Source organism: Ciconia boyciana, chromosome 5 (assembly GCF_034638445.1).
Source record: "Ciconia boyciana chromosome 5, ASM3463844v1, whole genome shotgun sequence".
Taxonomy (NCBI): Eukaryota; Metazoa; Chordata; class Aves; order Ciconiiformes; family Ciconiidae; genus Ciconia; species Ciconia boyciana.
Genome location: NC_132938.1, coordinates 71,556,909 through 71,583,061, shown reverse-complemented (window position 1 = coordinate 71,583,061; position 26,153 = coordinate 71,556,909). Strand labels below are relative to the sequence as shown.

Sequence of the window (26,153 nt, the reverse complement as noted above, 5' to 3'; positions counted from 1 at the left end):
TGTAATGCAATAAACCACAAACTTAGTGAAAGTCCTGTTGTTGGTTCAGTGCAGCAGCGTATTTATTGCTTCATTGCTGATCCGTTCAAAAAATCTTAATTATAAACTCCACCAAGTTACTTGCAATTGTACTGGGATTTGCTTTCCCTTCGAGCCTTCCTAACTGGTTAACAATGTTGTACTGTGTTTTTACGCTCTTCTCTGGTGGTAGCAAATATCAAAACTGGCAGGAAGTCAATCAATGAATAAAAATGCTGAGTTCTGTTTGTAAATGAGTACTAGTGTTTCCTTGTAGGGTTCAGCGTCCTCCTTAGATGCCTACCAGCTCTGTAATAAACGATCCCTTGACTAGTTCCCTTAATTTCCCATTGTCTCCTTCCATGCTGACGGGTTGTAAATGGGGCTGTGGGTCTCGCAAAAGGGAGGACGATCAGTAGGGAAAGGCTGTGACTCCCTTCGGAGTTGGGCTGGAAAAGAAGCACCTTGGCAGGGAGCTGTCTCTCCTATTCTACAAGCTAACTGTATGTATATAAAAAGATTCTTTGCTCTTTCAGACTACAAAGATTTGGGAAATGCTCTTACTGAAGGATTGAATAAAAGGGGTTTGAGAGGCAAGCTGAATGAAGAAGCGTTTGCTATTTTCCTCAGATCTGGTTTGAGGGACAGGAAATAATAAATCTCAGGAGCCTTCTCTTCCCCACCCATAAGCCCACAAAGCTTTCCTAACCCGGCATCCCCGGATGTCTTGTGATTTTAATCAGTCAGCAGACAAAATAATATGGTAACGCTGACAAATTGGAGCAAAGTAACTAGCCAGCAGCTGACATAGCATTGTAATAACCGGTAGCGTGTTGTGAACTTGACAGTTAAGATTGCCTCGAAAAAATAGTTTGTTAACTACTGTGTGTAATGAATAACAGTTCTGATGAACACTGTCTACAGTGAGCACAAAGGCCTCCGGCAACTTGGAGATTCTGTATTTTGTTTTAAATGCCTGGGGGGAGGCAGGGTGAGATACTGAGGTGATTACAGCAATATCCTCATATTCACCCCTTTGGATGTGAAAGGGGAGCTTGTTGCAGTAAGGGTTGCTTTGCACAGATCGTACCCTACTAAAAAATAACATTCCCTAAAAGATAGCATCCCTTCCTTATCAATGTCCTCAGTAATTTCATTTTTCTTTTGTGAGAGGGGAGGGACATTCACGCTGGGTAACTGCCTGCCTTGAACTTTCAATACATTCAGTCTTCACCCTTCCACTTCTGGGAACAGCACCTCATGATTGTCTGCAAGAGGACTTAAAGCGCAGAAGATTTATGAGGAGCCAAGGTAGTCTGTTGGTTCATATGTTATTTTATCTGCATAAATCTGTCAGGACTGACTTTTCATCAGTACCCCTCCATTCCATCAGCTATAAAGGATCTTCCTACCTTGTCATTATGCTCCTGGAAACTGTTCTGAAGGTCCCACATGCAGCAGCAGAAAGACAACACCTCTCTGCGGTCACTCTGTCCTGCAAAACACTGAAGGGATGCATGCTAATTGCCTATCAAGTCCCCCTCCTGCAGCTATCAAACCTCACCAGATGCTGCTGGAGGTGAATAAATACTGTTCTAAAACCAAAGAAAAACCAACTGATCGACTCATTGTACAGTTCGCAAAGCAATGTCAGGGTTCTGCTCTCTTCCATTTTTTTAAATAATAGGTATAAAAGTAATGTTCTTATTTGAATTGCATGACTTCTGCAACACCTAAACTGTTGTGAAGTAGGGAAGGAGGAATCCCACTTGGTCTACTCCTTAGCTGTGCTGTAGATGAAGCAGTCAGTGGTACTCCAAAACTGGACTCGGCTGCTACTTTACTCCCATCTTGCCCTCGTGCAGCTAACCCAAGGGATGTGTAAATGCTCTTTGTTTAGGGGAAAGTAAAGGGTGAGCAAAGATGGGGCTGTTGAGTGGTTCATGCAGTGAGACTGGCACCTCCATGGTAAGTAAGTGCAAGTCGTGGGTTTGTGAGGGCTTTTTCAGGACCTTGGAGTGTCTGACATTTTCTCCTGAACTTCTCAAAACCAAGAGCCATCGCTCCATTCTTTGAAGAGCCCCACAAAGATGTCCTATCAGCCTGAGAGTAGGAACAGCTCTGGTTCACTGGATATAGTTTGTACAATTTTATCACAAAAATATGAAACTTAAAACCAGACGCTCCTCATAATATATTAAGCTTCTTTTATTATCTACTAATTTTTCTTGCAGTTGTCTAAAGTTTTAGGAAAATGTTGGCTTCTGGCTGTTTACATCATGCATTTCAAGCTTTTTTTTTTCTCGTAGGAATTGCCAAATGTTCATAATTCTGCATCTCATCTCACTTTACTTGCACTATCAATAAATGTCTTAATGAAATGTAACTGGAAAATATTTTTTTATGTGTTTGAGCTGGGAAAACAATCTTTGCTTTATTGCAGAGTAAACTTGTTTGTGCTTTTGAATTCCCATTTTGTCCCTGGATGAGCAACTTTCCCCCATGTGTCCTTTACCTTCTGTTTAACATCGCAGGACCCTGATGGTGGAGGATGGTTACCCCCTTCAATTAGATTTCGATACTGTTTGGCAAAACTGGGCTGAGACTTCTTTATACTGCCGTATGTTATGTACAGCGGCATCGCGGGCTGTCCTGTGAGCCACCTCACCAATCTGAAATCCTCCCCATGCAACAGTTCAAATGCAGTAGGCCTGACCCCTACCCTATCGCCTCTTTCCTGAATTCCCTAATGCTCCAAACTAAAATACAGAAAGCAAATGGGGATAGAGAAAACATGATTCTTAGCTCCTGTCACTCTCAGGCAAACAAATTCCCTTTTTCACACAGTCTGGCTTTGCTTAGCTTTTTCCCCCTGAAGCACTTTCAAACTGGGTAAACCCGCTGTGTATCCTTCTGGCTTTTTTGCCAGCCCTAATGCGTGAGCGTGTTTCAAAAGCCCACGCCAGCTGGTTAGGCTGATGTGAATCACAGGGATACAGGGGAGAGCAAGTCTTGTTCAGCTCTCTGATTACCACTGTCTTTTCTCATAGTTTTATTCTGTGTTTTCCACTGCAATCAAAGCCACAGAGAGAGAGGGAGCCGGGAACGCCACGCAGACCAGAGAAGAGTTTAGGTGACGGGCCACTGCACAGCTGACTCTCATCCCTCCACTCCCTCTGCTGCTCCAGTGGCTGGAGATCTGCCTCCCAGGGGGTGATGCTCCTGACAGGTGAGCTGGCATCGCTGCACAAGGCAGTATGTGTGGCGAAGGGAAAATCTCCACTAGCAGAGAGCACACAAGGATGCGAGACACTGGTTTTCAGACAAAAATATGAATGGACAACTTGAGAGAGTACCAAATTTTCTGGCTTGGTTGCATTGAAAAGGACCACTGAGAGTGAAGCTATTCTGTCTTTTATAAATTATTGACAGGTACACAAAATGCATGCATAGTATGTGAATAATGTATGGTGACCTAAATTTACCCTTACATAAAACCCTGAAAGAGAAGAGAATGGAGGAAAAGCCTTGTGCCGCAGCTAGGTTAAAACTGAGGAAGCAAAGTCATCTGAGTGCAGGGCTGCGAGTCCTACGTCTGGAGGCACGGGCTGTTGCTGAATGTTAAGAAAGGGCAAAAGAAGGACTGACGCCGCTGGAATTAATGCAAGTAGGAACTCTGAACACAGTAAGAAACTTAAAAATCTGATAGCAGAATCTTAGCAAACCAGTGGGAAAATACAGCTTTTGCCTCATACCTATGTTAACAATATTACCAATGCATGAGCTCTGTCTGTTTGGGGGGCGGGGGGGTGTTGCTTTTTCTATATACATTATAAATTATTCTTCCTGGTGAGATCATAGTATTTTCAATAGCACAAATAAATTATAGTATTTGCTTTCTAATATTCTTTCATATGTAGCCCTCTTAAAAAGCAGATCTGTGTGGCCAGCACCTTGAAGACTGATGTTCTTTCAGAGGAGGTGTCCTTGGAGCAGTATTTCAGCGCAGCTGTGGAGCCACGGCACTGGGAAAGAACCAGGTTAGTCATCGCAGCCCGTTGGGTCTTCCCAGCCTCTGCACGGAAACCAACGACTGATGCTAGTTGCAATGTTTTGGGTTTTTTGGGGGCAGGAGGAGAGCAGAGGAAGGGTTTGCTATTTATAAAGGTAATGCTGATTTTATTGGAACCCCCAATCTTATTCTTGCTGAAAACACAACTGATGTTGCTGATGTAAGTGGGGTTTTACCAGAAGCGTCTGAAGTGGGGACAGTTCCCAGTTTTGTTCATAGGTGGGATTTTTTTATTCAGTGTTTTAATTAAAATGGGAGTAGGACTATGCCCTTGATAACAAACGAGAGACTGGGAAAAGAAGGAGGAAAGCTTGCAGAAATAAGTAACAAAACCACACTCTGATATCATACTATTTGAAGAAAACCCTGTTGCCAGAAAATAAAATGCACAATATATTCTCATATCAAACAAAGTCTTGGGGCTCAAAGTCTTCAATCCGGAGCTTACACATGCGGGCAAATCATTGGCAGAGCGCAGCACAACTGGATTTGTCTGCTGCCCGGGAATGATTTATCGGAGGCCATGGTGCAGACAGATATATATAGAAGCTTTGTGACATTTGATGAACCCTTTTGCAGCACTGCTTTGGGACATGCAGAAAGCCCTTGAGCACAGCATGTACAATTGCAGGGAGAGAGAAAGCAGGGACATGGCTTTTGGTTTAACACACGCTTGGCAGATCAAAATGCTTCAGAATAGCTTTGTGGTCCGCTGGTGCTGCCTGCACCCCTGCTGTCAAGATGCTCCCACGTTTTCTGATCCCTTTTGGGTGAGTCAGCCCATCGAGGCAGAGGGCATGCCCAGCACTGGAGCGGGGATGCGTAGGCAGCGTTAGTACAGGTCTGGGACATGCGGAGAGCCCGTGTTTCAGTGATAAGCTCTCGACGCAGAAGTGATTCAGTTATCACCTCAACTACCTAGTGTAAGCGACTCATTATTTCAGCCACTGTCATCCAAGAGCTGCACAACGTGACGTTTCTGTACAGACCCAAATGGCCAAGCAGTGTTTCAAGCACTGAAGATGCAATCCCACAGCTATGCCAGTTCCTATGAGTAGGGATGTCAAGTGGGTGCTCCTATTAAACTACCACTGATAAAGCTGCAGATGCTTCCTAGCACTAAGGATCCAGTTTTTCTCTGCCCATGTTTGGCAGGGGATTCTCACGTCAGGGGATGTAAGGTTTCTGTCAGAAAAAGACTATGACGTTATGTCCAGTGGATGAGGCCTATTATTATCATCCAGACAACCTAAAACATACACTGACCTAAACATTAAAGCCCCAATCTCTCATCAGGCACGCAATGAGAATAAAATCCAAACACAAGCCAGAAATGGAAAAACTTTTATTTCTTTTAATTTCCTCAAAGCTTTTAGTTTTATAGTTTTGACAAGAGCAAGGGCGCAGAAGTGAATGAGAAAGTCACATTCCAGTAACTGGCACTAAAAGCAGCTGTGTCAAAACTTTATTTCAATGCAAAGATAGATGAGACATTTGGCTTTGTGATTTCAACAGGGTATGTTAATACTTGCTTTTTCAGTCTGCTTTGAGAACCTGACATGCAGGGTCCTTACATCCTATCTCCTAAAAAGCTGTCCTTTGCTGCTGCAACATTTCTGCCATCTGTATTTTATCATTAAGGAACATGTTAATGGGAGGTCAAACTCTTCTTAGACTTGCAGAATCATGTCTTGCAATAGCAGAACTTTTCCTTGCAAAACCACAGGACTTTTCCCTGCAAAAATGGAGGACACGAGGCCTCGCACAAAAGGACAGAGCCCCCAGAGGAATTCAGAAGTCAGTATCTCTGCAGAAACATTAAAAGCATTTTTAAACTGCCTGTCATTAAACTAACAGAATCAAAAGGACACACCTGGAAACTCTTTGATCCCTTCAGAAAATAACAAGCAACATGAGACAGTCTTAGACTTACACTTTTTTCCTAGTTTGTTCCTTAACTTAAAACCCAGTAGACGTAATTTTTAGATATTGAACAGTCTGCATTTTCATGGGAGTGACAAGTTAAAATATGTCTTCAAGGCAAAACAGAAATAACTATTCTTGAAATGCTGAGCAAGTCCAGAGACTTGCAACTATTTTCAGAATCCCCTTCCTTAGAAACTTCTACATCTGCTAAATAAAAATAACCGTGAACTCAGGCTCTTGTACGTTCATTCACTGAACACATCCGAATAGCATATTAAAAGTACTTGTCCTTGCAAAAAGAAAAACAAAAGCTTTTTCAAATGCTTATATAGCAAGAAGCCTTTTTAATTTATTCTGTTACTATAAATAAATTCAACTGTATTTGCTGGTCTCCAAATATATTAGAAAGGAACATCCAGAAATAGTCTATGTTGGATGAAATGTAATGATCTAATCAACATCTTTATCCCTACATATATATCAGAAGTGATTAAATTTCCAGTACTGCACTGAAATAGCTCATATAAAAGTGACTTAAGCCAAGATTCTCCTGAGATCTCCCTGCATGGGAGTCACTGCATTAGCCATCATTTTTAACCCATCGCTAATTAAGGAGATCTGGCCTTGTAGCCGACTGTTTCACAGCTGAGGACCTCCAAGGAATTGTATGATCCTCCTTCTCTTTATAGAGAATTTGCAAAGAAATGCTGTACCTCCAACTTTCTGTGGCCACATCCCTGTATTTGCCAGAGTGAGGAGCACCCACGGGGATTTCCAGGAGTGCAGTTCCACCCACTGCAGTGCTAACCAGGCGGCTGCATCTGCCTTGCCATGCCCCTAGCAAGGGGAAAATGGGAGAGCGATTGGGAAGATGTTAACTGACCTTTTTCCTGTAGCATTGAAAACATCTCTCAAAATCTTGGAAAGTGCTGATCTGGCTCGTATTCGGAAAACATTGTATCCTAGCACATTTTAGTCAGGGCTGGCTTTCTCTGCTGAAAAAGGGCTGTGTACTTCACCTCAGGGCAACCAAGTGGCATAAAATATCCTGAGGTAGAAAAACACAGTGAAAACAGAATACCTCAATTACTGTGGATCAGAGTTGCTGAAGCATCAGTTATTTACCTTGCTGTAGAACTAAAAGATGGGGCTTTACTGATTTTTTTTTTTTACTTCAGAATAACTCCTGTGCAGTTCTTGCTCTAAGATAAGCACCTTTCACAGTGAGAAAACGCCATTACAGAAGATGCATGAATCCCATTCGAATACTAGTGTGAATGTTCCCTACAAAGAAAGCTGGAAAGGAATTTTACCAAGTACCAATAACTTTCACTGTTTATTGACTTTTTACTCCTCTTTGGAGTTCAATATCATACAAGTTTTTTTTTTTTTAACACTTAAAAAGCAAGAGTGACCTAGTTCAGTGTACTTCTAACTTAACCATAGTGAGAATTTCTCTGTATAAGCTGCATGGATTGATCTAAAAATCCTTGAAGCTATTAAGTCTGTTTGTAAGCTGCTCTTATATAGGCACTGCAAAATAATAATCATTCAAAAAGACAACTCTATAATGTTGTGATATAACTTAAGTTCAAAAGGTGCTTTAAAAACAAATAGATTTTATACTTTACAGCTGTTGGTAGAGCACTTCAAATCAGTTAGAGGATCAATTTTAGAGTAAGTTTTAAGATAATTTTTAATTTACAGGTGAAATGTATCAGGAATATTTGTCTGCCTTATATAAAGGCAGACTTCCAATGGAACAGTTTTGATGCAATTTCTGTTTGTGAAATTCCTCACCAGGGATCAGCAGAAGTCTTGAGGGTGTTAAAAACAGGCTCTGTTCTCCCCTCGTTCTTGTAGTCTTCCCTTAAGCTTCCTCTTCCCACAGCAGGCAGGAGAGCAGACTGGCTGGATTTTTGCTCCAGCCAAGCTGGAACAGTTACAATTGTCATACCAAAACAATACTGCATCAGTTTTGCATGGGTTTACATACCCAAAAGTCAGCAGGCCACAAACTTAAAGCAGTTGTTTACACGAATCTCTTCATATGTAATCTAGTTTCACACTGCTCAGGCTATACCTGATAGAAACATAGCTTGTCCTCCTGTTAAGCTACTGCCAGATGGGCTAAGTGACGTGTACTGCAGGCCGTTGGGCTGGAGAATGGAAAGTTTTGACCTTTACCATTAACGGATGCGTAGCATAGACAGCATAGATGAAGTTTGTGTTATGCTTGAGCTGAAATGCGTGGCTAGCAATTAGTTGTTGATCACTGTGGGACAGGTATCTCTCAGCCTCAACTGGATTTGAAAACAGTGCAGAGAACGGAGAACTGGATCTTGGGATTTCTGGTCCAGCTGGCAGAGTGTGCAGAATAGAGCAGTTCCACGAGGAGACAGAGGGAGGACAGAAGAGGGAGGACCGCACTAACTGCCAGCCGCCCTGCTTGGGGCATTTACCCAGTATGTGAGACCCTGGGTCAAGTCCCTGTGATGGGACTGGAAACTGAAATTAAGATTTTCCAGATCTAATGCATTTTAGCCATCACCCATTCCTACTTTCCTGCTCTGGGTCTGACCAGACATGCCATTTTGAATCACAGAACACTCTCCTGGGAAAATTTTAGTCACTGAAAATACATTCCCATGAAAAAATTCAATTTTGACAAACTAGAGTTTTGTCGTGTACACAATTTAGAGATTTAAGCCATCTCTACACAGCTTAGGAATTCTGGCTGAAACTACAAAGTCTGCGCATGTCTGCCCACGTAAATCAACTGACCTTTCCATCTCCGTCTTAACACAATTCAGAAGGGCAGCGGCACCTGGCCGCCAAGTGCAGAACAGAGGCAGTGACTGCTGTCCTCTTGATGGGAAGCCACCTTCCCTTGAAACTCCTGCTCCGGAGGGACAGCTTTACTGGAGAAAGGCAGAGTGGGTGGGATGGGTGAAGTCGCTTCGTGCCAAATCACTGATTTCATACTGATTTGTCAAGGCTGATCAGGAAGTCTCATGACTGGAGTAATAGGGAAGTTCAAAAAGGACAGTTAAAACTCCCACATGTGCTTTTATTAGCTCAGGCTAAAACAAGCCGCTGCAACAAAAGCAGGCAAATACTGAGTAGCACCAAGAAACCTTAAGCGAATGAGTAGCTTCATTAACTGCACTCAGGATTTATTTTGACCCCTGGAAGAACTGTGCATTCTTTTAAGTAAAGCATACTTTACTCTTTAAGTAAAGAGTACTTTACTTTCTGTACCCAGAAACCCTGAGCAAAATCTTTACATATTGTCCACATCTGGGACAATATTTAGACTCTGCCCAGCCCACATCAGTGAAGGGTTTTCAGAAGCTGGATTCCCCTAGGACAGTCACTCTCCAATGGGAAGCGTTAGCAGACGGTGACTCTCAGAAGGTATTTACTTCAAGTCCATTCTTTCCGGGGCCAGCTGTGTTCCAGAGCACCCCCGTGAAGGTGGTTCTGCCCGTCTTACAAAACAGAAACTAGGGCGGCTGTTGACAGGATTGAGAGGCAAGTTCACAGGCAAGGTGTTGGGGGTGTCAGTGTAAAATTAGCAGAGTATAAAAATCTAATGACTAAGAATGCCTTCAGCCACTAGATGGTGTATCGATTCTGCCATTTAAAGAGTCCCAGTTGTTGAAATAAAAGATGTTCAGAGCAGTTGAAGAGCTCAGATCTAATTATAACTCACTTGGGCCCTCTTGGCATAACCCAGATCAAACTCAGTTAAATGAGCTGTTGGCAGACCCTGCCAAACAGCTGTTTAAACTCTCCTTTTGGCATGCTAGCCAGAGCCCAAACCAGAGCATCCCCCACTAGAATTAGGATTTCTCTGTTTCTTTAACCATTAGGCTAGAGAGATATGCTTGCTTGTGCTCCCTCTCCTCAGCCAAACACATTTTACATTCTGGCTGCAAAAAGGAGCAATTCTGTAGAAGGGACAGTAAGAACTCAAAGGTGGCACTACCTCCTCGCCTTCCTTTAATCTTATTTTCACACCAGAACAAAATGACTCCTCTTCTTTGACAGAATAAATCATTTTACAGCATAAATGAAGTCATCTTGTGTCAGGACTACACGGTGGAGGCACTTCTCTACAATCTTCCATTAGGTTGGTCCAAGAGAGAGGTAAAGGGGAATAACAAGAACTAAGATCTGAACACTCTCTGGAGTGCTGAAGTTGACTGTACTAAGCAGCTCCTTTCTCAGTGCTCAAGGTTTCGATATGGTCTCATTTGTTTTTACGTTACACTGAGATGAGCACTGTGACTAAAGTTGCTCAGAACTCAGGGCATTTTTTTTGTTTCACTCTAGACAATTGTTTTTATATACGAGCAATGACAGGCTGCTCAAAGCACTGTCCTTCAACCACATGACAGTTGCTGTATAGGGAGCAATGATCCAAGGATCATTTCTTGTTTTGGCAGGGAGAAGCCCCGAGGGGTCGGAAGCATGTGTAACAGGATAAAGACAAGGACTCCCAATGGCTATTATTAGGTATCTGATCCGAACCTTAGGAATTCTGGCTCAGCTATCAGTTTGCAGGCCAGAGAGCCATGGTTAGGCTAACAGTTCTCTCAACTACTGCAATCTACATTTGCTTTTCAGTGTAGGAATTAAACTCTTTAAAAATATTTTTGCTGGTGGACATTACTTAAACTTGATGGCTCCATCCTACCTCTCTCCTAGGTTGATGCCCTTGGTGAGTTTATTAACAGATTCTTAAGGCAATGCCGTATTTCCCTTCTTATCATGAGATTCGTCCATCGCTTTTGGTCCAAGTGTGTCTCTGTCTGGGATGAACTTGCTGCCGTCTCATTACTGTAAATGACAGCAGGGCGGTCAGGCTGGAGCGCAGCAATGGCATAGGGGTTGGCCAAGATCCGCTTCCCCCTTGCTGCCCCACAGCAGCCTCGGGCCTGGGGAACTGTGATGTCTGGCAGTGCCCGAGCGAGAGGCCTGGGCTGCCTGCATCATGCCATGCGCCACAGGCTGGCTCACAGAATTACCACAGAAAATTTCCCCCACGATTAAAAACAAACCCTCGTGCTCTCAGCCTTCCTCCTCTTACTTCGGGCACTCCACTCAGGCCTCTTGTCTTTGTTTATTCGTCATCAACGCAAACACTGTACAAATACAACCCCCCGGCGGAGGAGCTCCTCCGGCACAGGAGGGAAGGGCAGGCCGCTCCCGCTTTCCCCTGGGCGCCTGGCTGGGTGTGCGGGGACACCCCGCTTCCCCGAGCCCCCTCGGTGCCGGAGTTACCGCTGCCGCCCCGCTCGCCCACCCCTCCGCGAAGCACGGCCCCGCTTCCCGCCCTGCCGCCTCAGGGCCTGAGGCCGGCCGAGCCGCCCCCCGCCCCCCCCCACGGCCGCGCGGGACCGACGCTCGCGCACGCAGGCGCCCTGCGCGGGGACTGCCGGGGGGGGGGACGGGACGGGACGGGACGACGACGACAGTGCCGCGCTCTCGCGAGATCTCCCCGCGCTGCCGCTCCCAGCCGATGGGCGGGAGCAGCCGTGACGTGACGTGACGTGGCGCGGCAGGGCGCTACGGGCGGCCGGCAGCGCGCGCTGTGGGCAGTCGTTTCTTCCCTGGGGCGGCGGTTAACGGGCCGCGGGGCGCGCGCCCTTCCGCCGCGCGGGAGGGAGGAGCAGGAGGAGGAGGAGGAGGAGGGAGAGCGGGGCGGTCGCGGTCGCGTCCCCGTCCCCGAGGCGGTCCGGCCGGGCCCCCGGAGCGATGATGGCCGCGGCGGCCGACCTGGAGTCCTCGCTGGAGCTGAGCCTGACGGGCAGCGGCGCGCTCCCCGGCGGGCTGCCCCCCGCGCGCTCCCGCATCTTCAAGATCATCGTCATCGGGGACTCCAACGTGGGGAAGACGTGCCTCACCTACCGCTTCTGCGCCGGCCGCTTCCCCCAGCGCACCGAGGCCACCATCGGCGTGGACTTCCGCGAGCGCGCCGTCACCATCGACGGCGAGCGCATCAAGGTACCGCCGGCGCCGCGCCGGGAGGGGGCGAGGGGGGGCTCGCCGCCCTCCCCGCCCCCGTGCTCGGCCCTGCGAGCCCGGGGCAAGGCCGCCGGCCTTGGGAGCGCTGCCCGCCGCGGCCTGGTGCTGGCCTCCGGCCGCCCTGCGGGCAGCTGCCGGCCGCCGTGGGCCTTGGCCGGCCGCAAGGTGCCGGGGCGGCAGGGGAGGGTGCACCCGGCGGGCCCCGGCCCAGCTGCTGGCGGGAGGGAGCAGCCCGGGCCTGGTGCACGGCTCCGGCATCGCTGTAGGCAGCAGCTGGGAGAGCAGGGGAAGCGGGAGGACAGGAAAATGCGGGTGCTGACGGATGGCAGGCCGGGGCCGGTGAGCCTCTGCCAGCGCCTGAACAGCTTACCTCCAGAGGCCCGGGCAGCCGGCAGGCCTGCGCGCCGTTGGCCTGAGGACCGGGCATCCCAGCCTTCCCTTGTCGCCGCGCCGCTCGCCGGTGTGGTGCTGCACGGTAGGCTTCGCAGGCTCTGGTGTCACACTTCCGTAGCTCAGAAGTTCAGTGCGGTTGTATCGCATAGCCGGTAGCCTCGGCTGCATCTGCTCTGCAACTTTGTTTAAAACTATTTTGCCTTGCTCCTATTCGAAATGTAACTACCACGTGGGTTTCTACGATGGTGAAAAATTCCTACATAGGCCAAACCTTTGCGCAGCTTTTGGCAGATGTTAATAATTTCTCCTTAAAATGGACCAGTATTTTAGTGTTGGCTATGCCTGGTATCAGCAGCTCATTGCCTCCCAGAAACTCTGCTTCTGTGTTTATCAAGGATCACACTTAATTGGCTTAACCTTCAAGTCCACAAAGCTATGCAGGTGCCACTGTTACGAGCATTTTGCTTTAGAAGTGTCCCGTGAAGAAATTTAACATTGTTCAGGCGTGAACTGATACATCCGTGATAGCAGTGTGTTACAACTTTTAATTATTTTTTTTTAGGATTTTGTTAAGATTGCTGCATGTTTAGGCAAATGTGGTGCAGAACTGGACAGTGACAGGTTGGATACCTAGCTCACCATTCGACCATTGGTTTTTACTCTGATTATAGGTTTCGCTAAAGCTTAGTCTTACAAAACTAAATTTAGTGAAAAATTGGATGGGAGGAAAAAATGCTCTTTTACCTTCTTTGCACTTTAAAGCAAATTTTAAAAGTATATGAAATATACCTAGTCTGCCCGGTAGATACATAAATGCTAGTGGTGATCCTAACAGTTATTTGCAGATTAGACTACTAGCTGCTTACAAATGCAGTTTGTTTACTAGGCGTAACATGGTTTTAAATGTAATCCCCTTCTACTTCTGTATTACAGTTTGTTTCTATGAGCAAACTTTAATAATGTGTAGAAAAAGGGAGTAACAGTAGTCTTGGAATTGTACTTTCACATTTATTATCACTAGGCTTTGTAATTACAGCTTACAGTCATGTAGCTGAAAGCTATAGTTTTTCCTTGCTTACTTACTGATTAAAGAAATCAGTAAGTTTATTTGTCATCAACAGGGGAGACCTTATCGCTCTCTACAGCTACCTGAGAGGAGGTTGTACTGAGGTGGGTGTCAGTCTCTTCTCCCAGGTAATTAGTGATAGGACGAGAGGAAATGGCCTCAGGTTGTGTCAGGGGAAGTTTAGACTGGATATTAGGAAAAATTTCTTTACTGAAAGGGTGGTCAAGCATTGGAACAGGCTGCCCAGAGAGGCGGTGGAGTCACCATCCCTGGAGGAGTTCAAAAAACGTGTAGACGTGGCACTTTGGGAAATAGTTTAGTAGGCACAGAGGTGTTGGGTTGACGGTTGGACTAGATGATCTTAGAGATCTTTTCCAACCTCAGTGATTCTATGAAATTGTGGAGGGCATGTAAGTCCATTTGCCTTCCTTCTATTGTGTTTTTTTTCACCTCATATCCTTCTTTTTAACTAAAAAAGAAAAATTAGTAGGAGTCTTTGTTACTCTTTTTCTTTATAAAACCAGGGAATAGCACTTCTTTAGCTGATAGCTGAGATTCTGTAGTCCCTGATCTGTTGCTGTCCATGACAGAAGAGAGAACCTCCTGAGGGATATCTTCTTGTCAGCACCATCTTATTGACTGGCATTTTCACCACCTCTGGATTATCCCTGGCCTTTGTTGGAGAGAAGTGAAGAAGAATATAGCCTAATCCACAGGTCTGAGATGCTTCACATAGGTTATTGTGCCATTTTGTTATATATGTTGTGGTAGGTTGTTTTGCTGCGCTCTTGAGAATATAACCTGTTGAATATACCAGTTCTGGTTGAGGGAGGCAGAGAACTGAAGGAGGCTATTTTGAGACATGTTGTTTTCCGGGAAGTTCTGTTTCAGCTTTAGAAGGAATAAACTTTATCATTACGGCCAGGACTGTAGCTCTTAAGGGGATGCAGCGTGTCGTCAAGTATGCACCAATTTTTGTTTTTTGCCACCTCCTCTCACTCATCTTCACCTTTCTTGCTTGTAGCAGTGAGCTCCAGCAATGCCTGTTGAACCAGGAAAGAGAGAAGCTCAGATGAACTGAATTACTCCTGTTCTTGCTGTGCCCTGAAGGGCTTGCTGAGCAGAGGAATTTTTCCTCTTGCATCGAAGGAGATTATGAAGTAGTGTCTTCTCTTTCTCCCTTCTCCCTTCCCCCAGCCAGCTGGATGGTCATTCCTGTGCTGCTACAGTACTGAGCATTTCCCTCGCAGCTGGAAAAATGCTGTGTCACTGGCAGGAACACAAGCACACTTCTTCTCGCTGGGGGGTCTCCTGCACAGGAATTGTGTAGAATTCCAAGACATAGGGAGGACTGTATTCCTTTGTACAGAAGGCTAACAGCTTCGTATGAAACACTGATGCCTAGATGTGATTAATAAATTAAAATTTTCAACAAATTAATTTTTTGCATTCTAAATTTTCCTGTTCCTAAATTAATCTAAGCATTGACAATCAAAGAAAACAATGAAGTCACTCTTGACTGACCTACATTAAAAGAGCAAAGGATGCACATGAAATTCAAAGAAGAAAGTCCAAACGTCATGTTCTGTGCCTTTGAGCTCTTCAGGTTTTTTTTCCCACATCTTGTAAAAGGAGACATAGTTTACCATTTTATCTATTAAAGGCCAGTTATACTTTTACTAGCGTGTTATAAATCATGCATGCTAAGGGAGTCCTTGTTTAGAAAACAGCGTTTCTGGATCCACAAAAAGGAGTCAGAAGGTGGGAGGTGATCACTGAGTCAATATATTTAAGTACCATTTATCTTTCCTAGGGAGTGTGACAAAGTGATTCTGTCCACAGTTTTATTAGCTGAATTATGCTGTTAAACCAAATATTCAAATCACACATTTTAAAAGGCTATTATAAAAAACATGCTCCCTTGAAGATTGATAGTATTGAACTAATAATGAAACAGTAATCTTAATTCATCAATGCACATCTATTAATGTGAACATTTTCTGTGTTGTTTTTCAGTAGAGCAAATATTTTTGGGGGGCAGAAATGGAATGGTCTCCCCAAGTTCACCTGGTAAGAGGAAAAAAGAAACTTCTAAAGTGTGACATTTTCAATCTTGGCGAAGGATTTCCCTCTCGGTGCAAATGATTTCATGCCAAGAATATTAACATTTTTAATTTGAGATAATACCCCTCAAGCTTGAAAGCTGCATGTAAATAAAGTTCAGGAGGAACTGTAGTTTAAGCTTAACTTGGAAGATATGTAAACCTTTAATTTAATTTCCCCTTCTCTACCCAAGGCTGGCCATACACTTGCAGATCTGTGCTTGACTGAAGCATGACTGATTTCTGCTCTGGGAATGAGGTGGAGAGAGAAGTGTAAGCTCACAGCTACCTGTGAAAATGAGCTCCCTCTTTAAATTAATTTGATAAAGCATTTTTCAAGATTATCTATAGTGATTCCTTAACATTATGTTGTCTGAACATAAGGATTACTTCAGGCTGTGCTTCTTTCTTCTCTCTTTAATTTGTCAAATTCCAAATTAAAATTTTCCATGAGTCTCCTGACTTTATAGTGTTTTATAAGTGCATAGAACTAGAAGTATCTCTCATCTGGGTAGGTGAATGAATCTTACCTAAACTTAGGTGCTTATATTTAATCTGATTGTCTAGACTCCCTTAACAGACCATGGAGATGCAGTCAGTTGTCTTTAGAGTGTAATACCATTGGCAAAAAGCGGGTATTTGCTCTAAAATGAGATGGATTGCAACTGACTACCTTTTTCTGCAATCAGAGGCTAGGGTGACTTGCCTTGCTTAATAATGACCCTTTTAGAAGCAGCACATAGATCTCTATAAGTCTGTGGATCAGAAGCTGTGCATAACTGGACTAGACTACAGAAGCCAAGCTGTTCTGATGTTCTCATGTAAATTCTCAGTTCCCCTGATGAAACCAGTAACTGCCATTTCCACCTGCTCCAATCTGAGTTTTTCTCAAGGATGGGTGACCAGGGTTGAACATAATATTGCAGAAAAAGTCGCACCATCCTGAAACATCACTTACTCTTTTTCCTTCACTCTGGCACACTAGTGATTCATAATGTCCTGTGATTGACTCGGTGTATCTGGATCGTCATCCGTTTTAATAATTTCCAAACTAATGAATCCTGCACTTACAGGAAAAGTCCTTATTATTAGTCACTGTTATCAAGACTTTGAATCTGCTTCTATTCAGTTTCACCCTATTTCTACTGTTCCAGCTTTCAAAAAAAATTCTGTGTGATACTGTAATCCTCCTCTCTCTCAGTGATGCATCTTGGCTTCTTGCCATCAGCAAATTTCCCTGGCACTTGGGCTTCCTTTTTTTTTAATATCAAAGTCACTGGCAAAATGGTAAACAAGGCAACTTTCAAGACACTTGCAATTTCTAAATAAGTTTTACTGAAATATTTGGATCAAAGTAATGCAGAACTATGGTAATGGGAGAACAGTTTCGTCAAGGGAAGATATCGGCTGTACCTTTCATGGGAACAGATTGAATTTTAAATTTACCTTCATTGTTTACAGAACATTTAATATTTCTTGGATCTGGAGTCTGAAGAAAAACTCCCCTTTCATTGCCAGGGAAGAAACATTTCTTTCTGACATTTCCTGCTTAAAAGTTAAAAGCTGAAGTACTAATCAAATTGCCTCAGCCATCAGGGATCAGCTGTACAGGACAGACAGGAAGCTAGGACTCAGCTTTGACCAAGAAATCAAATGTTGTCTTTCAGTGTTAACACCATCACTAAGGTGTGTGTGATAGAGCCACACACTAGTTTATTTCTTACAGTGTACAGTTAATCTAGCATTGTAGGTGAACCGGCTCTGACTGCTGTATGTTGCAGCCCCATGTCTCCTGGAGAGCAAGTTTGTTAAAATATCACTGTGTCCAATAAGTGCACAATTCTGTAGCGTACTCTACGCATCTGAGGACTCCAAGCTTCTGTTATACCAGGATGATTGATGCATTTAACATTTTTATTAGTTCTTGCTTACATCTGCTTGTGCTTCAAGGCTTGTTTTATTTTGTTTTAATCTGGACACGAGAAGTCTGAAAGCATTTCAGTTCTTCTGAATGTTTTTTTGTCCACTATACTGACTAGGCTTCAAACAAATATGTTCAGTCTGTTTGGGATAGAATGATGCATACCTGGAAACAATAGTAGCATGTTAAGCTAACAGGAGGTTTATGCTTTTTTTATTATTATTATTATTATTCCTTTTATGTATGCTTTGATACTACAAACCACAGTATGGTCCTAGCTTAAGCATTACATAAGCTTAAGTTAGAGGTTCATCACAGGAGGGTTTGATTCCAATAGATACACTGCAGAGAAAGATTTCTTTGTCCTGTTTGTGGTGGTGGTGTTATTCATGCATGGTTTGATTTCTTCCTACTTTTATATAGTACCACAATAGGCAGTTAACTTCATGCTAAGAACAAAACTTTGGGGAAGATGACGTTATTTTTGGCAATAAAAAAATCATGTCAGTGGAGAGTTGTGCTGCGAAATACACGTTGTTTTTTCAAATAAAAGTGCTATTGCCAAGACTTCAGGATTTGTTTTTGTAAAAATCTTACAAAATACGTGCTCCAATCAATTTTTAGAAAGTCGTATTTGTGATCAAATTGCATCATCATTTCTTCCTGGCGTCAATTGTGAGCAGCTTTGAAAGCGAAAGTTTCTGAAATTGTGTAAAAGCAACAGCTTTCTTTAGCACAAACTTTTCAGTATGATTAATTCAGAAGAATGGATTTCTGTGATCATGTGACTTGCCTAGCTACAGGTAATTTGTCTTATTTTCCAACATGAGTAATGAAACTTTTTTTTCTCTCATTGTCTTTCCCTTTTCAGATCCAGCTATGGGATACAGCAGGCCAGGAGCGCTTCAGAAAGAGCATGGTGCAGCACTATTACAGGAATGTACATGCTGTTGTGTTTGTATATGATATGACAAACATTGCCAGTTTTCACAGTCTGCCGTCATGGATAGAGGAATGCAAACAACACCTTCTTGCCAATGATATACCACGGATTCTTGTTGGAAATAAATGTGACCTGAGGAGTGCTATTCAGGTACCTACGGACTTGGCCCAGAAGTTTGCTGATACTCACAGTATGCCATTATTTGAAACCTCTGCCAAAAACCCCAATGACAATGACCATGTGGAGGCCATATTTATGACACTGGCTCACAAGCTTAAAAGTCACAAGCCATTAATGCTTAGTCAACCCCCAGATCGCGATGAAATACGTATAAAGCCTGAACCAAAACCTGCCATGACCTGCTGGTGTTAAATCATATTATTATCAGCTGTCACCTTGTCTTGTTTGCAAACGCTTCAAAATTATGATCTTGGCAAAGTTCCAGGTTTTGGTAGCAATTATAGCGAATCTCTTTGGCACTTTAATGTGGGTTTTTTTCTGGTGTAGATGTGCCCATCTCATGTTCTTGCACTTTGTAATTGTACTTTCTGAATTACTGAAGTTTCACTATAAATATACAGGAAAGTAAACTTTCAAGTGAAGTTTTGACAAAGCAATTCTACTTGAGCTCTTGCTGCCTGAGATTGTTTTCGTCACTTGTGGTAAGGTTATAAATAGTAAGCCAGTTTACTAACATTTTTGGTTGCTACTTGCATTGGAATAATGTAGGAGAAAAAGTGTTTTGTGACAGCCAGAAAGCTTGATTTTTGGGTCAGTGAGTGGGGAGATTTCTGGTATATGAAGGAATATTTGGTTACTGCTAGCAAATTGCTAAGCAAGTACCTCTTTATTTTAAAAACAAACCCCAGGACTGTCAGATAAAGTTTGGGCTGTCAGTGTAGGTGCAAACTGCTAGCTTTTGGCCTGTCATTCCACTGTAAACTTTGTCTGTTTCTTCACGGCAATGGTAAGAGAATTGACAAACTTGTCCCTACCTCTAGACAATTATCTGATACTTAAAACTTCATTAATTTTTCATAATTAGCATGTAAAACTAAACTATGCATTTCTTCTTACAGAAAGTACTGTAGCACTTGTAGATTTGGGGTAGATTTGGGACTGTAACTGTCCATAACTTCTCTGACCTTACTAAAACTTCAATGAGGACTTATTTCTAAAGATGCTGTATTTGAGTTGAGTGTCCTGGGGTAAGTACAAACACTTAAGTAAATAAAAGATTGAGTGAAGCTGGCAAAAGCATACTGGTTTTCAAAGCTGGAGTTTCGGAGGATTTTAGTCATGATGAATGCTTTTCAAATATCTTGAAAAAGCTGTTTACAACCAACTTGATAACGTATTTTAGGGATGGAAATGCTTAGGACAAAATGTTAGGAATATGGGACTTCCTTAAAATACTTCTGAATACAAAATAAATTAGATCTTGAAATATGGAGAAAATCTGCCAAATACGTAATCTGTTACAGATTTTTGAGCTAAAACCTGCTTGTGTTATGTCATGGCTATATGTTGGGCATCCTTGGCATTACTAGTGTGAGTTTGTGGTGGGTCAGATGAGGGAAATTACTCCTCTAGAACCATCTTCTTCTGTGTTCTCATAATTGCAACCATCTTATTTCAGCTCTGTCTGAAGGTCAAGTTTCATAATAAAAATGGTGCTAGGTTGCACATAATTACATAAAGCGAAATGTAAGCCATAGAATGTAATCTATGACTTCATTCATATGCCACGTCAAACAATGTTTTGTGACTTAGGTTTTTAAAGGAATTGAAGGGAAAGTGAACATTTTTGATTTGCAATGTGTAGTGGGTGATGCTGACTGGAAACTAAACGGAAGGGCCACTTCAGAAGCTGTCACCCTAGTGATCACATTAGAAACAAATTATTGAAACAAGATAACTAATATTGTTTAAACTTACAATTAATAGGAAGTAATTCTATTGCAAGTTATACTGACAAAAGAAAAATGCATTGACTTTTTTCTAGATTTAGAAAGAGCATTTAATTTGGTCTAATATGATTAAGATGTTTAAAAAGAATCTAAACAAAAGGTAGTATTTTTTTCCTGTATAAAGCTGCTACAACTGTGACAGTAATTTTGTTTAGGAAACATTTGTAAAAGGGAACTTTTGTATTCACTCTGAACCTTACGTGACTAGAATTTGGTTTACAGTCCTTTCAGAAACAATCAGCTTTTTAACACTAGTGTCCTTAATGATTTTTTAAGAAAAGGATTGATCTTAAATTTATGTGTATACTATTGTAAATATATATGGTTTACAGTCCTCTTGGACAATTTGTTTTTCACTCATGTCCTTAATCTTTTGTCTCAAAAGGATCCATCTTAACTATTTGTATAACAAGTATGTCAGCAAACTTTTTTTTTTTAATAAAAACCAAACAGAATGAAGGATTCCAAAGTCAGTCAGTCAGGTTGGGGGTTGAGGTAAGGAAATTATGTAGCTACAATGTTACTGTTAAATTTGATATCAAACATCTGCAAATCTGTTAAGCTTTATTTGAGTTATTCACAACCTGTAAATAAGGGCCCTCATGTCATTAAAATTGTGTGGAAACAGTGTTTAAGTATGTAATTTTGTCTTCAGCACAAAGCATGTTTTAATGGTTCTGCCATAAAGGTAATGTGGTCATTAATGCAGGATTCAGTATGCTTCCTGGCTTTCAGTGGTAATGTTCTGCCCACAAAATTGATGTCGAAAGTACTGACTACTTTGTATATGTATTTTCACTTTACCAAATTGTAAAGTTGGGTTATTTTGTATGTGTTGGGGGGAGGGCAAGACACAATCCCAGAAACCTAATAAACTGGCTTTGCCACAAACTGCTATCACTTGTTTTCAATAATTATACTAGGAATGATGATATAATTTCTTACGGTAAAATCCATTAAAAAAACTGTAAGGGAGGAAAAAGAGTTTCTACTTTCTGTATGTGTGGGTGACAATTTTGTGAAAGACTGTCACAATACTTGGCCTGCTGTCAGTGTTTTCTTGCGATGGCTCTGAGTTGTTTTGGAGCATCTGAAGCACCCACCTGATGATTCAGAGGCACATTCGGGATTTATTTCAGATTCCAGAAGAATGGGAAGTGATACAACAGTTACAAAACTAGGAATTACTAGTATGTCAAGACCCTAAAGGAGTCCTCTCCATTCTTCTTCTCCTAGTCTCACCTCATGTTCAGAAAGAAAAGCTCTTAACTTCACATACAGGTGGGACTTTATTATCTCAAAAGTCAGTATTGCAGGTTTCCATAGGTGTATGCATGCACACACACACACACACACAGAGCAAGGCTTCAATTCCAATTAAGCTGGCTTTTTGGTAAATGTCATAGCCCTTTCCCCACAAAGGAACTCTCAAATCATTCGTGTTTTATACTGTTTCACTGCTGTTCTATTTATGCTCCTCTTCTACTTCCACACTTAATAATGTATTAAAAACAAAAAGATAAAACACCTTTTGGATATTATTTGCGTCTTTATATATGATTACAGTCATCACTGCTCACACAGGCTGTTAATTCTACTGAATGATTAAAAGAACGTGTCTATTGAATGTGAATACCTTGTGCCTTTGGACCCTGGGAATGACCAGAAGGGACCTTGGTAGACTACCAACAGTGCGATGCAGTTGTGAGCTCTTGTCCTAGATTGGCACTAGCTATTTCATCAAACTGCCTAGGAAGCAAGAGGCTGACATACAAACTCTGGATGTGTCCTAGTATTCATGCATGTACTTGCTGCACATTAGGGTTTTCTTGGGGTTTTTTTTTTCTCCTCCTTTATCATGATGTTATAGCTAAGAAGCATCAAAAACACATGGGGTTTTTATGTGTACTGTAATCTCCCCAAAGCAAAAAATTGCTGATCCAATAAAGGCTCTAACATACATAGTCATTAAAGAATTTGAAAGATGAAATAGCTCCACCCTTGTAATTTTTTCCAGCTTTATAAACCAGTAATTTTAAAAGACAGCTTTCCAGATGTAGTGAGAATAGATTAGGACCCCTAATGAAAGTAATATCTTTCACTTTAATCTTATTTCATCTCTAATATATGGCTTAATGATGTAAAAATTAGTTAAGCTCTGACTTTGATGAAAGGGAGTAATGTGGGAGTCCGTACAAGGCTTAAGGTAGAGGCGGTCTTGCTTCCTACTCCCTCTTCGACCTTTACCACCTTCGTCTGTGACTCACGGGGGCTTTCCCACCCGGGATCAGCAAAACTGGACAGCAGAAAAAGCATCAGGAACTGTTTTCCCTCTAACACCGCAGCTTTGCATAAAGACAAAACTGATCAGTGTAGTGCTTGCCTATGGCTTTGATCATTCTTGGACCAAAAATTGCTGGTTTTGTCTGTGTCTCCCCTAACATTTGATCCTGCGCTGGGAGGGCAGCTCCTCTTTTGCAGCTGGTTGTAGACTTGTTACCTGATTCATCCTGTATGATGCAGCATAATTGTCATCTTAAATGGTAACCCTGCACTAACATTTTCCTTGACTGATCATCTACTAACTTGCTGCTTTTATAAATTTGTTGGAAGTCATATTCCTTGTCCCCTCTCAGTGAATATTTTCATGTCCATCTGAGTATATAGTTCTAATGGTCTTTTTTTTTTCCCCAGAGTCCTGCTTTCAAGGCCATTGACCAATGTTTCATAACATCTCAATTCCCAGATAAAAGTAGAGCCACATGCCATTTTAAAGTAATAGTAATTAGTAGTAATAGTAAATAGTAGTAGTAGTACTATTTATAAATAGTACTAATAAAAAATAGTAGTAATAGTAAAAGTAGTCTGGTTTTCTATGTAAACCAACACAAAACTAACGTGATCTTTCTTAAATCTACTGAAGTTGTAGATAGCTTTAGAAATTGGCATTATTCAAGGACTCACAAAAAACCCGCTGTTTTGAGTTTGAGGGTTTGGTTGTTTTTTTTTTTCATCTGTTGATACTGGACACCCAAAGGAGGCCTCTCATTCATCCGGCTGAATGGCGGCGAGGGCTGTGGTCAGCGAGGGCTGTGAAGAGACATTGAGAGGGAAAGAATTGCTGATGGCTTCCAGTGACGTCCTGGGACTCGCTGGGCTCTGTACGGCCTCCCAGCTGCAAAATCAGCGTCACAGAGACTGACACCTATTGAAGCACTTGCTGAAGGCAGCTCCTTGTAGTGCGGGAAGATATTTCTGGAGCCCAGAAGAAGGCACGTAAAAGCTGCTAGCCATCCAGGGACACTCACTGAGGTGCATAATGCTGCTCCGTGCAGGTATTATCTACGTGTATCATTTTCTGCCTTTGCTGAATCACCTCTGGTTAATGAGAATCTTGAATGACAGAATACTTAGCTAATCATTTAAAATGAATGAAAAGCAAATTTCCCAGCAATACCAATGATCGTTTCAAGAAACTCATCATCCTCTCCCCGTCCTGCTCTTCTCACCCCTGAAAAACGCCCTGGAATTGATGTAATGTGACTGAGGCCTGGGGACTGAGATATAGTGGTGATCACTGACCAGAGACTTGGCTTGTACTTGCAACTAAGAGCAAGAATGTCAGCTAGAGTCTCAGGGCGAGCAGCTGAGTACTGCACATGCTGTTTGACTGTCTCTTAGTACCAGCAGAAGCGGTCCAGGCTTGGGCTGCACTCCCCTCAGTGGAAAAGGCTGTTCAGTGCCTCTAGCTATGGCAGCGACAGCAGCTTCGCCTGCCCTCAGCTCAGAAAATGACCCACCAGACAGGCAGACGGCATTTAACACGTGTGCTGCACTCCCCTTCTCCCCTCCCTTCTTTTTGTTGTTGTTGTTGTTGTTGTTGTTGTTGGGGTTTTTTTGGGTAGCAGAACTTGCAACTCACTTTACTACCGGGTGTATGAGAGCTGGTATTGCCAGTATCAAAAGTTCAAAAAGAAGTAGCCTGTTCTCTCTTTCCCAAAATTAATTATAATAAGATTGGCTTTGAAATAAATGGGACATCTTAAAAAAAAAGTGAGGGGGGTGCATGTTTTGGATTCCTGTCTGCTTGCATCTTATTTTTAAACCTGTAGGGTGCACCTGGGTCTCACAGTCGGTGTTTCCATTAAGAGATGGAGTTCGAAAACAGACTTTGCTTACACATTTAAAAACAACAACAACAAGCCCACCAGAATGTTCAGGTAGTTACTCGCTCCCAGAGAATCAAGGAAAAGCAACTATATTTGACAACACCGAAGAGCTCAAGGGGGCTCTCTCTCTTCCTTTATCTGCCCATCATAATCCAGCTTTCTGTGCAGTCAATTCACGTCAGGTCCTGGTTTAAAACAAGTAACTCTCTTTATAGCACTGCAAAGAGCTTGCAGTGCAAGCTGAAAGCAGCAGCCCTGCCGCCGTGTTTGAGACGAAAAGCAGTACATTAGACAGTCAGATCTTCATTTTGGAAGATAATGGTGGGGTTTTTTTCTTTCTACTAATACTAATATTTTTCAGTAGGAGGTATACAGAGTGTCAAATTTTTAAAAAAAGGATAAGCATTGCCTTTCTAACAGCTTATAAGCTCCTTTTTTTAAATAGACTTTCTGTTTCAGATGCCGTCAAACCCCTGAAAACCAGCTAAGTGTTGCATACATATAGCCATAAGCACGCAAAACCACAATGGTAAAATCACAATAAGGTGGAGCCTCCAGAGCCTGGGTGATTACAGCCTATATTTTTCATACACACATGTGCATGCATCCACACACACAGAGGTATTAAGTAAAAGGGAAGAGGCAACTAGTGTGAATGTGAGCCTGTGAAAAGTAAGAGTCATAAGACTGTGATCTTAGCTCAGTACTTCCTTTTCTAATTATTTTTTTGGTTTGCATTGCCTCTTGGAGAAGGTCACAAGCAGAAAAAAGGCTCTGTTGTGATGCAATATGGTAAACTCCCTCTTAGTGCATATTTTTAGTTATTTACTTTCAGAAAAACATCATACTGTGCATCTAAATCACGCATCGTAAAGCAGAGGCCGTGTTTGAAGACTGTTTTTCCTCTCCCATGGCCAAGTGGCCTATCTGAGTCTTGGCTGTCACTTTGAGTGCAGACCCCTGGAGCTGGAGAGGCTTTCCTTCCGCTCTCTTATTTCCCGGGTGGCAGCAGGCTAACTTCGGGATGCTGGTAATGTGCAGGTGCTGAATGCACTTTAAACCCTCATCCTCAGCCTTCATCAAGGGGGGATGGGGGGGGAATCAACCCAAGCTTACTGCTAGTGAGTGAAGCTGGTAGAAGTCAAGTTCAAGCAAAATTATGTTGTTTTTTACGCACCACAGTTAAACTGGAAGTCCTGGCCATGGGATGGTGGGACTGCTAGGATTTTCTGAAGTTTTAAGAAAAAAAACTATACACATTAACAGAAGAGGATTTCTTTTTGCCTGTGACTAAATGGGTGGGAGGGGGAGCTCCAAGCTCCAAGTAGTTGTTGGTGGAGTAGGGGAACATGTGGTATGTGCTGATGCTGCCCTTACACTCATTCCTAAGCATTTGGGTTCTTGGTTTTTTGTTTTGGATTTTTTTTTGGCTTTTGGCCAGTAAAGCCCCTGCCCACCCAGGGGACACCCCTCAGCCCTGCCTGACCTGCCCGTGCCTCTCCCGGCAAGGCTCATGTCCTCCCCGAGGCTGGGGCCATGG

At 42.8% G+C, this 26,153-nt stretch overlaps 1 protein-coding gene and 1 long non-coding RNA gene across 2 annotated transcripts; one reads left to right on the top strand and one right to left on the bottom strand.

Annotated features, from left to right (window-relative positions):
* Window positions 1–5,548: 5,548 nt before the first annotated feature.
* Window positions 5,549–8,686, bottom strand: LOC140652169 (uncharacterized). The gene is made up of 3 exons (XR_012042677.1): window positions 7,817–8,686; window positions 6,900–7,064; window positions 5,549–5,825 (listed from the first exon to the last, which is right to left on the bottom strand). It is a non-coding gene; the product is annotated as an uncharacterized lncRNA (long non-coding RNA).
* A 2,883-nt stretch (window positions 8,687–11,569) lies between these two features.
* RAB33B (RAB33B, member RAS oncogene family) lies at window positions 11,570–21,074 on the top strand. Its single transcript, XM_072862031.1, has 2 exons — window positions 11,570–12,028; window positions 18,403–21,074. Exons 1-2 carry the CDS (start codon window positions 11,780–11,782, stop codon window positions 18,844–18,846), a joined length of 693 nt encoding a protein of 230 aa, XP_072718132.1. The 5' UTR covers window positions 11,570–11,779; the 3' UTR covers window positions 18,847–21,074.
* The last annotated feature ends 5,079 nt before the right edge of the window (window positions 21,075–26,153 follow it).